The 13,638-nt window shown below is 43.1% G+C and overlaps 1 protein-coding gene across 2 annotated transcripts in view; it reads right to left on the minus strand.

Moving 5' to 3' along the window:
- dpysl3 (dihydropyrimidinase like 3) overlaps positions 1-1,083 on the minus strand; it is a 35,690-nt gene extending 34,607 nt beyond the window's left edge. For both annotated transcript variants that reach the window (XM_040150593.1, XM_040150592.1), the window contains exon 1: positions 885-1,083. In XM_040150593.1, coding sequence (XP_040006527.1) covers positions 885-923 — 39 coding nt within the window. In that variant the 5' untranslated portion in view covers positions 924-1,083. The remainder of the gene's footprint in view (positions 1-884) is intronic.
- Between the last annotated feature and the right edge of the window lie 12,555 nt (positions 1,084-13,638).

Below are 13,638 nucleotides of genomic sequence, written 5' to 3' on the forward strand. Positions count from 1 at the left end.
TAAAATAAATGAGGTCCTTTGTGGAAGTATTGAGTGGATGCACAGGAATTGCAAATTATTTTGCACTACTCACTTTTGTCCATTTATTTGCCAACTAATAGTCAGAAGACAATATAATTGGGCTATAATATCATTAGGATATTATGAAGTCTGTCACTAAAAGCATCGTGCTTTAAAATGGCAAGAGAAGCTCATTGAAGATGAGACTATTGTTCAATAGACTCGCATATAAGTGATCAATTAGGCCCAGAATAATCCCAGTAGGAGAAAGGGCTGGACACATTCTTGTTAAAATGGCTAAAACGTCATTTTAGTCGCTTCACCGAAATTGAAAAACATTATAATTCACTATTTTTGAAAAGTAAGGGAAACGTAGGGGGAATGAATACGCTGTAAGGCACATCCATGCCGTGTAATAAAATTTAAAAAAAAATGCTACGAAAGCACGTTTAAAAATGACCATTTGGGTACGATCGGGCCACTAAAAACTCACAGCTACGCGCTGCAGAGAGCAAGAAGTCCCTGCAGAGGCATTACAGGGATTTTTAAGGGCGAGCCGGCTCGCCACTGGCATGGATCCCCCTCAACAAAGAAGACGCAGGACACCTTTAAGAAAACGCCTTATCCCCCTGCCCGACTGTCACTATGGCAGCCAGTCATGCCATTTCATTGTGCGCATTTTCCCATCGGCTTCCTGCGGTCAAGTCTGACAATAGAAAAGGGGGGTGGGGGGGGGATTACAATTACATGCTGCTGGTGGCAGCATGTACACTATGTTTATGATCCATCGTCGCGGCGCTGAGAAACGGCGGCGCGGTGATTTTGCGACAGCGGGCATCAAAGTTCCCGCGGCCAACGGAGCATAAATAACTGGCTTTACTCACTGTGATCTTTGGGATGTTCTTTTTTCCTTGATAAGACATGTTTCGTTCGATTCCACCTTCGAAATCAAGCTTTTTTTTTTTTTCTTTTTTTTTTAAAAACCCCGATATTCCCTCTGTACGGATGCTGCAGCGGCCCTCGCCTGGATGGGAGCTTCAGGGAATGGTCGCCCCTCCGTCAGTGCGATGTGAAGTGCCTCGCAGAGCGCTATAGGAGCGTCTCTGGTCCAGTCGCCCGGCCCCTCCCTCAGCAGGCTCAATCGGAAAGAGGCGGCGCGGCAATCTTGCCACTGGGGGGCGCAGTGGAGCAGCTGCTGAGCGGCCCGACAGCCCCACAGTTGTCCGCATTACTGAGCTGTCACACATTTTTTTCCTCCCTCTCGCACATATACAGCATATATCCGATGCAAGTTATTGGCCTATCAGATGTCATTCTTCTTCCCGTAAATGGCAAATTAACCTCAACTATCCGGTTTAAAAGCTCCCCAACCTGTGCTGTGTTCTGTGCCTGCGTATTACTGCCAAAGTGACTAAAGCGATTTACTGATCAGAGGGGAAGGCCAGCAAAGACTGATTGATTAGAAAAGAATAAGCTGCACTATGTAGCAGAAAGAGAGCAGCAAAAGCAAGACTCTCTAATCCCCGCAGGGTTGGAATCACCATCATCACACTCATCATTGAATCCTCAGTATCATCAGCGGGGACTGAAATGGAAAAGCAACTCCCAAGTATTATTGCACCATTGCAATACTGCTCACCGCTCAGGTATATACTGAATGGCTATACTTGTGCGAATTTGCAAAATAAGTTCACAGAGCTGTTGATACCAGGAAGGGCAGTATACGATCAAACCTGTTTTTAAGGTCAGTTTGAAGTTGCGAAGAGTTAAGATCATAAGAAGCAATATAAAGCACGTCTACAGTTTTAATTTAAACATGTTCAGATGTCTTATTTAATAAACACAATCAAATCTATTGACGTAGAAAAACTGTATAAAAAATTCTATTCGAGTAGGTCAAGAGTGCATATCTTTACCAGTTATTACCTACAGATATTGTGGTTTTGTTTCTCTCCATAGAGAGGAGGGACAAAATGGTGGAGCAGCTGTCACAGAGCCTGTCCACCACATTTCACACCCGACGTCTACTCACGAGGACACACACACACACACACACACACACAGGCTCTCTCCCTCTCTGCATGTCCCCACCCAACCATGTGTCTCTATTGTTTGAACCTAACATGGACCCGCCTTCAGTCATTTCCTCCAGCACTCCCCTCCTCAGCACTAATGCACTCATACTGAACGTGCATGTGAGAGCAGGCACGTGACCGAGGTTGTGCCTGTGCCTGTTTATGTGTATAAATTATAAACTGGGAAATCATAGTCTCATTCAGTACATATTTTTATTAGTTTTCAAGAAAAATGTAGACTAACAGCATAGAAGATTTTGAAGTTTTAATGTTCAAAGGCAGTACTCCATCTCTCTTATTTGTATATTTGAGTGTAAGCTACATCAATAATTTAAAGGAAATACACCAAAATGAAAAATCATCGTCCATGCGAATATCATACGCTGACCATCTCAACATACAAAACACAGATATAGTTATTTTTCTAGGCCTGTGCAACGTGTTCTTCTTTCTTATTCTTATGATCTGGTTTTTAAATTCTGGAGAAAAAAACTTTGTAGTGAGATGTTTCAGAAATCAGAACAAACAAATCTAATTAAACTGCCCCATGTTACTTGCAGAATTATAACTAATAATAATCATAATAAAAAAAATAGTTAATGTCATATATATTCATAGGTTAGGTCTGAGTCATTCAAAAGGGCTTAAAAGGAAATCATTTCATAATTGGTTCATGTTGTAAGTTTCATGATAGCAAATATCTACTTAAAGTGTTGATGCTCAAAGTACAAACGTGTGTTTATTTTACTCAATGCAATGCCTAGTTATAGACACAATCTTGTGTTCATGTATTCAAGTGCACATAGTTAGTAGTGAAGTAATAAAAATGATATACATGCCACACATTTGCCCGATTACTACATTTATTTTCAAATATTTCATCTTCTAAGCATTTAAATGTAGTATCTCACTCTGAACTTTTCTCTACAATCACAAATTTCATATGTTGGGAGGAGATAAACGTCACAAATAGATATGCATTTAAAAGAGATGGATAATAATTAATAATACATTACTAGCCACTCATTGTTTTCCTCCTGCTTTTGGCCTTTACAGGAAACGGCTCCTGCATGCTGACTTTTCCTTTCATGGCAGTGAGGCAGTAGGGCATTACCTCAGCATTCCCAGGCCTTGTAGAATGCATCAACAACACACTTCAAGTTTGCAGGCCTGCTAACTCTGCAGACCACATTAACTAGCTGACACTGACAGACAGACAGACAGACAGAAAGACAGACAGGGGGGGAGACAGATCAAGGATGCATGAAAAAACTCAGTCAGGTCTTCAAAGCCGTACCAGCAGACCTTGCACCTTGGTGGCCCCCAATGGCAAAGAGAGCTGGTATATGTTCACTTTAATACCCAGAAATCATATCAGATTACATCATTAACCTATACCCATCAGCATTATCATGAATACTACTCTGGCTAATGTGTTATCACTTCATGCCAAAGGATTCAGAAGAATTTAGGAAGGCAAAAGATCTGCTGTAACACTGGTGAGTGTCACAGCAAATCTTACTCTCAATGCCGTTTTTTTGGAGATGGTTTTGAATTTAATGCTTAAGAGATTTTGTTTATGACTTCCGCCGGGTGGAAACGGCAACATGCACACCAGCCCACACAGTGCATTTGGGTAATGGGACAAATCTGTGTGGAATTAAAAGGGTACTTCGGCAATTTAGGAATGCATCCCATAAAGTTGGGGGACCTGCAAGAGACAGATTTAAAAAAAGATGGTCAACATCGAAGCAGCAGAGGCCGAGATATCCTCAGTCCCTCATACGAGTGATGCTTCTGAAACACTGGATCCTACGTTTCCCATAATGCAGCTCAACAACTCTCTTTGTTGTACTGAAACAAGCGGTCCGGTTTTTCCAACTTCACACCCCAGATAACCCTGATGACATCACTGGGACATCATCAGGGTTGTTTTCTCAGACTTAACAAAGCTCCTCCAGAGCTAAAGAGGGCATAATATAACTGCGTATGGGCTGAGTAGTCATCCCCACAACTAGTAAACTGACCATTACGTATAAAACTGGTGGAGTACCACTTTAATCACTGAGCACTGATGCTTTCTTTCTCGCTGAATCGGGGAGAAGGATGTCTACTGTATGTCTTTGTGTCAGTGTGGATGAAATTGTGCACAGTGCCCCTCCCAGTCTGACATCCACCTTACAGGACAAAGAGGGGTGGGGGGTGGGGGTGTGCGTGTGTGTGTGTGTGTGTGTGTGTGTGTGTGTGTGTGTTTGTGTGTGTGTGTGTGTTTGTGTGTGTGTATGTGTGTGGTGTGTGTGTGTCCCCTGGACATCTGGCTAACCACTCTCCATTATTCACCCCATTACAGCAGTTGATTGTACTTAGCTCATCAGACAGGAGGAAACCAGTGACATCTATAATTGGGATCATTATTGTTTGCTATTACTACAACCGCAACCGAAGCTTACATTACACATACACAAACTTATTTTCATTCTGAACAAAATTAAATGTAAGTAAAAGTTGGAGAAGAGACACTGCAGCTTTTCCACTTTTTTGTAATGTTAAGCCTGACTGGCACTGACAGAATGTACTAAATAATGTCAGAAGAGTAAGCATGGACTGTCTCTGCTGTCAGTCCGATGTCCTCAAACAGTTTCTTCCCAAAGCAGAAAATGCACATAGCCTAATTCTGTCTACTGATTTCTGCTGAATCATCTTTTACCTCGGGAGGTGCAATATTGCACTTCAGTATCAGGCCACAAGAGGGGAAATGGGCTGCCTGCCACGCCGAAGTTGTCTGTGATGGTGCTTAGTGGAAAACCTTAATTTTGTACCACAATGAACTGTGACACTAAAGTCCGATAAAGGCGGGATACAGTTTACATTTGGAATTCAGAAGAGAAAAATGAAATATATTGTTAGGACGATGTGTGGATTCAAATACAGATAGACACAAATAGGTTAGTTAGAGTGGGTGTAGCAGCCAAGTCCCAAACTGTCTGCTGTCTGGCAGAGAATCAATAATAGCACAGAAATCACTGAGGCATAAAGGATGAGGACAAACCGTTCAACCAAAATAGTGAAAAAAAGTATTTACATGAAAATATTTGTCATTTCTAACGAAGATAGTTTATCAATCTTCTCAAATAGACAGTTTTATGGCTTCAATCAGTCTCCTAGCAGCAGTCTTGATGTCTCACAACAGGTCTGTCAGTCTCCTGCCTGCCGTTGAGTCTCCAGTGACTCAACGTTGGGAGACAACAGAGGGAGATAAGGCGCCCGCCACCACAGCATAAACATCCACAGATAGTTTGGTTTTGCCTACACTCTGTGATTGGACTTGGATCAAACCGTATTCAAGTTGCAGAAACAGTGAGTGGGACTCGCATCATAGGACAATACAATAGATTCCAGAGCATTTAGACGTTCATAAGAATTTACTTTAAGTGATAATCTGGGACTGTGTGCGTTTTTTTGTCAGATTCTGCTGCTCGAATCACAGGAGCTCACATTTCCAGTGCTGACTGGGTGTATCTCGAGAGAAATACTAACGCGGGATATGTTGCTTTTTAACTAAATTCAAAGAACCAGAACTTGCAGTACTGGTCATGCTGTTTCCTAATTACAGTACTTGGTGCAAACACAGAAAGTCAGAATTTCACAGATTACCTCTTCAAATATATGACACTGCATATCACTGGTATCCTCTAAAGCAATACACGTCATTTAGTGGCATGATTGCAGCAAACACAATCACTGCTGCAGATGATTTCAGACCAGAGTTGACGTCAGGCTGATAATATGTTTATGCATTTAAGCAGACAGTTAAATTTAATTAGATTCTATTTGATTGTAATCTATAACATATAGTATTACATTGGACAATTTCATGTTTAACTCTTTCCTGCTCTCTCATATTTGACCTTTACTGCCTCTATCACCCTTTTGATAAATCTTTTTGGAGAAAAAAAATTACTCTTGATTTCATCTTGATCTTCAAGAAAGCACTGAAACACACATTTTCTGCATTTTCTTCTGAAATCGGTTTTTGGGAAGGTCACACAGACTTATAACTTGCTTCGCTTTGCTCCTTCTTCATTCCATGGTGCTGAAAATTTCAAACCCTGCCCCTCTTTGTGGCTCTCTCTCCGTGGTGCTGAAAAAATGACAGCCTAGCCTCTCCTTGCAATTCACTCCGTGGTGCCACATACACATCTGACACCATTAAATCAGAGAGGACACCTACGATTTTTAGCAACACTAGGCCCTATTCGCCAAAGACATTTTGAAATATCACAGGAAAAAAAAGCACAGGCGTAAATTATGAAATTAATGAAGGCTGTACTGTGCATGCTGGCTCACTGTCACCCTGTCCTGGCTTACTGGGACACTTGAACAGAATGGAGCCAGTAGGTTTTCATCCAAATGTACCACAAATTTCCTAAAAAAATTGCGAAAGAAAATGCAGACTAATATGCGTCTCCATCCACTACTGTTATGCGAATAATAGGAGTCGGTGGCGCTAAACCCAGTCAGGTGCCAACAAACCGTTGCAGAAGAAGAGGGCTCAAAGAGATGATGTAATTAAAAGAGAACCAGTCAAGCTGTAAATAGTTGAAACTATGTAAAAAAAAACCACACAAAAAAACACAATGGAAATATGGCATTTATGTTTGTTTCATGTGTTAATTTGAAGAATGCTCAAATCGCTCCACACTGATCTTATGTTTACACCTGCTGCTATTTTTCATCTCTTCAGTGGACACTTATGTCACAAGCTTCATGTCCGTCATGATTTGTTCACCAAGTCTGTCTGTCACATTTTGCTTTAATGGATACACAAACCTTTCCTCCTCAGTCAAGCGTTAAAAAGTTTTTTTTTTTCGATATTTCAAGGGTTTTTTGGGGGGTTTTCTCATAATTTTAAGCATTTCAGCATTTTTTTAGCAGATTGAAAATGTGCATAAAAAAACGCACTTATTGTTAATGCTGTTGGTAACTCAGGTGCATTTCCTACCTTGATAAGTCAAAATGTCTTTTGTGAAAAAGGCCTATCCAGCATAGCTTTGCAGACATTTGCTAAGCTCTTCGAGAAAAATGGCTACGTATGGGAGGCATGCGCAAACCCGCTCTTTAGCTTTGTCGGCATTTAACGAGATAGCACACTGTAATGAACCACACTGAACTTTATGGGACTTTCTGTCGCTGCTACTAACGATACTAAGAGTAATGCTTCTACCACCACCTGCACCACTAGATCAACCTGTCTGACCTCTAAAAGCACATCCTACAAACCATGTAGTTTCCTCTAAACAGCCATAACCACCATAATAATCAGCTCCTACATGATACAGACGGGTGACAAATTAAAGAAAAAAGACAATATGAAGAGTCTTAGTAAAGTGTTGGGCCACAATGCCGCCAGAACAGCGTCATTGTGCCTTGGCATTGATTCTACGAGTCTCTGGAACTCTACTGGAGGGATGAAGACTACTCTTCCAAAAGATATTCCCTCATTTGGTGTTGACGGTGGTAGAGAGCGCTGTCTAACATGTTGGTCGAAAATCTCCCATAGGTGTTCAATTGGGTTGAGGCCTGGTGGCTCTGAGGGCCACAGCCCATGATTCACATCATTTTCATACCCGTCAAACCATTCAGTGACCCCTCGTGCGCTACGGACGGGGGCACTGCCATCCTGTTTCTGCACTCGTTTTTCAGGCTTTCCCTTTACTTTGTCACACGTCTGTAGCAACGGAAGAAAATCACCATAGAAACTATCCCAAACACTCACCAAGAACACCACTGCAACCATACCAACCACATAACGCCATAGCAACCATCTGAAAACTCCCTAGCAGAACATGCTAGCAACCTTTCACTCATAACGAGGGAAAACAAAACACTGCGCACTCCCGTTATTATATCAGTCAGCACAATATTCTTGCAGATTAACTGTTTTAATGTGTATCTAGTTTGCAAGTCTTCTACACTGTAGTGTTATTAACATGCCATGTATCCGCACAAGTCTGATTCGATTTCTTTTGCAGAAGGATACAATTGGGGATTATAACTTCTGATTCTTTTACAAACATATGCCACTGAGCTGCACTTGCTAAAAAGTTTTTTTTGGTACATGTACTGCAGATTTTAAAGACAGAAAAGTGCTCATATTTCTCAGTTACAGTTGGTGTGTGTGTTACATTTCTAATCTGTGTAGTATGAGAAAAAATGTCCCTCTAGACATGCACACAGCAAAAAAATATAATCCTGGCTTTAGTTGTCATATTACCCTGCTTTCACTCAATGCCCTCTGTCTACTGGGGCAACAGCATGTCACAGGCTTGCATTTGTGCGTGTTGCTTTAATGAGCCTACAGCTGTCACAAAAAAAAAATATCAGGTCAATCAGTTACTGAATGTGTGGGCCACACTTGTTGCATTTTTCTCGTCAGCAAGATATTCAGCATCACGGTAGCCAGCTCTGTGGTTTAACTATAACAGAGGAAATGTCTGCAGTGGCCCAGGGCTGTGGCGACGACAGAAATTTTCATCTGTCCAGCGTTGAGGCTTTCTATTCATGCTCTGTGGCCTTTTGTTGCTAGAGTTGTTTTTTTTTCCTCTTTACATTCTCTTACGATACTGGCTGAATTTTCCTGCAGTATTCTTCGAGGATTTAACACTAGCTAAACAAATGCTGATGAAAGTCGGTAGGTCTGTCTCATTTTCCCTGCCATTTTGACAGGCAGTGTGTATTTTCTCTCCATATACCGTAAAAACTAATTTTGTTTGCTGAGAAATTAAATTTGCTCATGAAACCCTGAGCTCCACTCATGACTGTCAACTGTTTGTTTTCATACTGTGTGAGGTCCTCTCTCCAATTTCTTCAGGAAGCTTTATCATCATAGTCAGTTAGGTCATGTGGCGACAGGGCAGAATGACACATCCAATACGAGGATGAAGGACCTGTTTTGGATTTTCTTAAGGTGTGGCCCACGGCTTGAGCGCATCAGTGTCGGTGCCGATTCTTGAGTTGGTTAATTGTGCTCATAATTAGCAATTTCAGAAGGTTGTCAGCCTAGAGTATACTTCTTCATAATGATATTTGCCTGTAATGACCATTTGCTCCTAAAACACCACCTCTTACGCAAATAAGGTGCCAGGATAGAGAAAGTAAAACTAACAGGCACAACACGCTGTGGAAACCCACCCTGTCATTTACACATGCTCTCTGCTGCCAGCCACGCAAAAGTTAGTCTCCTTACCTTTTCATCTTCCAGGTTCTGCAGCACTTCTTTACCACCGCTGGTTCTTATCTCTACCTGAGGTGAGTCTCTCCCTCCCAGTTTCCTTGCTGCGGGACTTTCCACACCGGGGGAGCTCTTGTTGTCCCCCGCCGGGCTCCTCGCCTCCTGACCGGTGTCTCGTTTCGCGGTCCTCGGGGTGCGGGAGCCCCTCTGGCCAACGCTCAGGGCATCAAAGTCTATGGTTTTGCTCTCAAACGCGCCCTCGACGCTGCAAAACAAGCCGCCGTGTTTCTGCCGGGGGACCTGGTCGGCCGTGCCGGGTCGGGCGAGATAAACCGGCAGGTCGTCCTCCGCCTTGTCCCAGTTTGCCCTGCGCTCTGCCATGATGGAGCCCTGCACAAGTGACAGGGAAAGACGGTGAAACTAAACTGGTGCTGAAGTGGTGTGTGTGTGTGTGTGTGTGTGTGTGTGTGTGTGTGTGTGTGTGTGTGTGTGTGTGTATGCTGTGAAGGGAGCCAGAGCACACAGGCAAGCAGGACTTGAGCTGAAGCCAGAGGTGGCACTGTGGTGGCGGTGGCGCCAGATGCAAAGGAAGCTTACGGTTCTGTGTCCGATTTTTAAAATGACTTTAATTCATCGCATTGGTGTCCGGGGTCTCGTTTTTGAGTGTGTTGTTTAAATGAGCCATCGAAGACACAGAAAAACACCTGCAGTAGCCTGGAGGGGCGGCGGCGTGGCCAAGGGGACGCCTTCATACAGACACAGGTTATCTGGTTTAGGAATACCCCTATTTACGTAAACATACACTGCAAAACTAGATATTTTTTTTGTACCTTGTACTTTATCGCAAATACCCAGGAAAACACCCTCCTCTCCTTTCGGATCCCCGTTTTTTTTTTCTTTGGCTGGATAGAAGACTCAAAGTATTGTACTCGCCCTTTAAGGCGCCAAATTTTCGCAGTTTCATTAGTGTGTGTGTGTGTGTGTGTGTGTGTGTGTGTGTGTGTGTGTGTGTGTGTGTGTGTGTGAGTGATCTTGTATCGAAATGAAGTGAGTGGACACAGGTGAGCGTCCAGCAGGTAACACGCAGTGTGAGAGGAGCCGTCCACTTCGTCGCTCTCCTCTCAGCACCGCTCTCCCATCAAACCCCGTCGGCTTTCGGCTCAAAGGAGGCCAAAAGCCGACGTTTCTTCAAAGTGTTGGTCTGGGCCCCCAGCGGCGGGGGTTATACTTACGCCAGCACTAATGAGACAGGATCGTGTCAGCACGGCGGGAGGCGAGCAGCTTCCGAGGCAGCAGGTCTCCGACTGAGAGACTGCTGAGTCCAGAGCGCGGCAAAGGGGGAACAGGAGTCACTCGGTAAACAGGAATGCAGTTATGTAACGGCCATATATCAGCATGTTTCCCGGGTCTGAGCGGGGTCAGTTTGTAGGCTTCTTCCTCTTCTTTTTCTCCTTCAGAAACCATGCCTCCTTCTTACAGGTAGTACTGACAGAGGTAAGCATGAGAGGAGGAGTGTTGCACTGCATCTCGCTGGTTTTTGCCCCTGTACAAAACCAGTTAGAAAGACTTCGAAATGGAGAACAGCGGACCGCGGTCCACTGTGCCCTGTCTTTCAGTTATCAAGTATCACACTTCATGAGAAGGAATCTCAGTAAATTCTAATTCATCACCTTCTCAACTGTTACGATCCCACTCAGAATTGTTGACACTGATTAAAAGTGGAAAGAATAATGGCCGTTCAGTGCTGTGACAGTTTTCTCTGGTACAGTCTGAGGATGGCTCTGGTTAAACTGTGAGGTGTGAGGCTGGGCAGAAATTTCCATCAGATGGATTAGAAACGACATGTGGCTGCCTTCAAGATCCCACTGAAGTGCTAAGTGTGTGTGTGTGTGTGTGTGTGTGTGTGTGTGAGAGAGAGAGAGAGAATGACAGAGAGCACACAGTCCACACAGATGAGAAAAGAAACTCTGGAGGTCACTCATGCTGTAGACTACCGTGAAGTCAAACGGGGCACGTGCTCGAATTTCATCCAACAGGTTGTCATCACTGAAATGAAGCCTTGGCTGTTTATCAGGCAGAGAACGACTTCATGGGGCATGGCAGTCACGCAAGCATCCAGTGTGTTCCTACCGAGAAATGAGCTCCTACATGGCAACCAAGCTTAAACTTTTAAATCACTGAGCCTGATGATGAATATATATATGTGTGTGTGTATACATATATATATATATATACACAGTGTTAGTTTGTAAGCCTGAGGAGAACATCTAACTGGCAAAAACTCTCCAGCATTTCAACATCCCTTATGCTCTGCAAATATGTGTTAGCATGAAGGAAATTACTGCTAGAAATACATAAGAAGAACGTGTCATAATAACCAAGACACAGTGGTGGTATGAAAAATCCAACCATTTTTCCTCTGGTTCAAATGCCGGTTGATCTGACGATGTCATTATTTTCCTTATCTTAACTCTGCGTTACATTTCTTGCTATCGTGTTTAATAGCAGCTGACCCATACGATATTTGCAGAGAAAGCCATTGGTTGAAATGAATGGGAAAGACAAGAAAAGGAACGATCAAGCACAAATTCTGAAAAGATGGCTTTGTGGAGATTTTTTCAGGGGGAACTGAAGCGGGGTAAAATATGATAAGTGGCTCTGTTTCCACACATTCCTTGCTGAATACCACTGTTGCAGTTCCTGTGGCTCTGTTGGCATCTAATGCAGCAACTTGTCAGGCCAGCAGACATTTCCACTCACATGAATGTGATTAAAGCATCGAGCTTTGTGTAGATGCCAGGAGCCCACTAAAATTTCCTGCCCCTGTAATTCCATGGTAACCTACTGAGTCTCTGTGTTTTCGGGCTGTCTGTCCTGTTCTCCTTCCCTTCCTGTATATTACTTGTGTTTAGAACGTGAATAATGCTGAGAGCGGGAGGAAAAAACAAAACTGACAGCATTCTCTAAATTTTCACCCATGCAACAGCTTTGTGTTTTGGCCGGCCACACACTGACACCAACCGGTTCAGATGACTTGAACAGAATTAAATGTTGTTTGAGAGAACGAGGACAGCGCTCAGAGGCTCATGCAGAGTATGTTTGTATTACACTCTACGCTTTACTGTGGTCGGGACAGAGCAGACTGACTGGGAGGCAGTGGAGCCATCAGCTCACACTGTCTGGCTTTCAAAGTCGGTGATGCCATTAAAGCTGCAAACCATAATAACAGAACCGTCGGTCAGTTTATTGCATTTGGGCGCAACTGAACTTTCAGTGGCACTGTCAAAGTAAAACCCCGTCTATTCATTCAGAGTAGATGATGAGTCTGGTATTTTCCAGCAAAATAATAACAAAAGATTTGGCATGGCGGCGTTTGAACGACACGCACAACCCTGTGACATGGAGCTGTCTGGCACTTAGTCATGAAGATCACTGACAGGATATTGCTCTGATTTAATGAGGCTTTTAAAGCAATGAAAGCAGCAATGCTGGAACAATGCAGGAGACTATCCCCCATCTTCGTATTAAAAATGGATGTAAGGTAGGCCAGCTAAAATGAATGTCCCCCGAAAGACAATAGCTCTCATTGTGCCACTGGCTTAAATGCCTGTTCATTCAGGCATGACGACATAACGGCAGATAGGAGAGAGTTTGGCATATTCAAGCCTAGTGGTCTTTATGGATTTGGCACAAAAGGCCTTACGGCAAGGGAGACCTTTGAAGAAGTGGGTAAGTGGGCCACTGTTCCACAGGCAAGTCAATAGGAGTTAATCTAAACAGGAAGTGACAATGCAAAAGGTCTGACAAGTACACGTGGGTTCTGCATTGGCTCACCTTTATTCAAGACATTAAATAAAATGAGTGATACATTTTTTAAAATGACCGAAATAATTACTGTCCTCAGATTGTCTTGATTATGTCCCAACCTGTGTAATTTTTAATGTTTGTGTTATGTGGTAAGTACTGTATGTTTGTCAAAATAATTTGTGTTTTTCTGAAACAAAATGTTATTCTCAGACTTGGTAACACAGTAAGATTATTTTTTTTAGCGTAACAAGAATTAATACGTTTAGTCTCACAGCACACCAGCACTTGAGTTTATGTACCAGTTCAGCCAGTCTGCCCTCACACCTGTATTTGGAGGCTCTGGTTGGCTCATCTGGTATATTCTTGTACATTTTTAGAAACTGACTACAAACCTTTCCCCTTCATTGTTCACAGCAGCATGGAGCAGAAGCAGAGCGGTCACTGCAGCAGTGAACCTTTGGCAACATGCAAAAGATGTTCAGCAGAATAAAACGCAAAGGCTTAGCTAAAAGTTAACTTTTTATC

Source organism: Xiphias gladius, chromosome 17 (assembly GCF_016859285.1).
Source record: "Xiphias gladius isolate SHS-SW01 ecotype Sanya breed wild chromosome 17, ASM1685928v1, whole genome shotgun sequence".
In the NCBI taxonomy this organism is placed as follows: Eukaryota; Metazoa; Chordata; class Actinopteri; order Istiophoriformes; family Xiphiidae; genus Xiphias; species Xiphias gladius.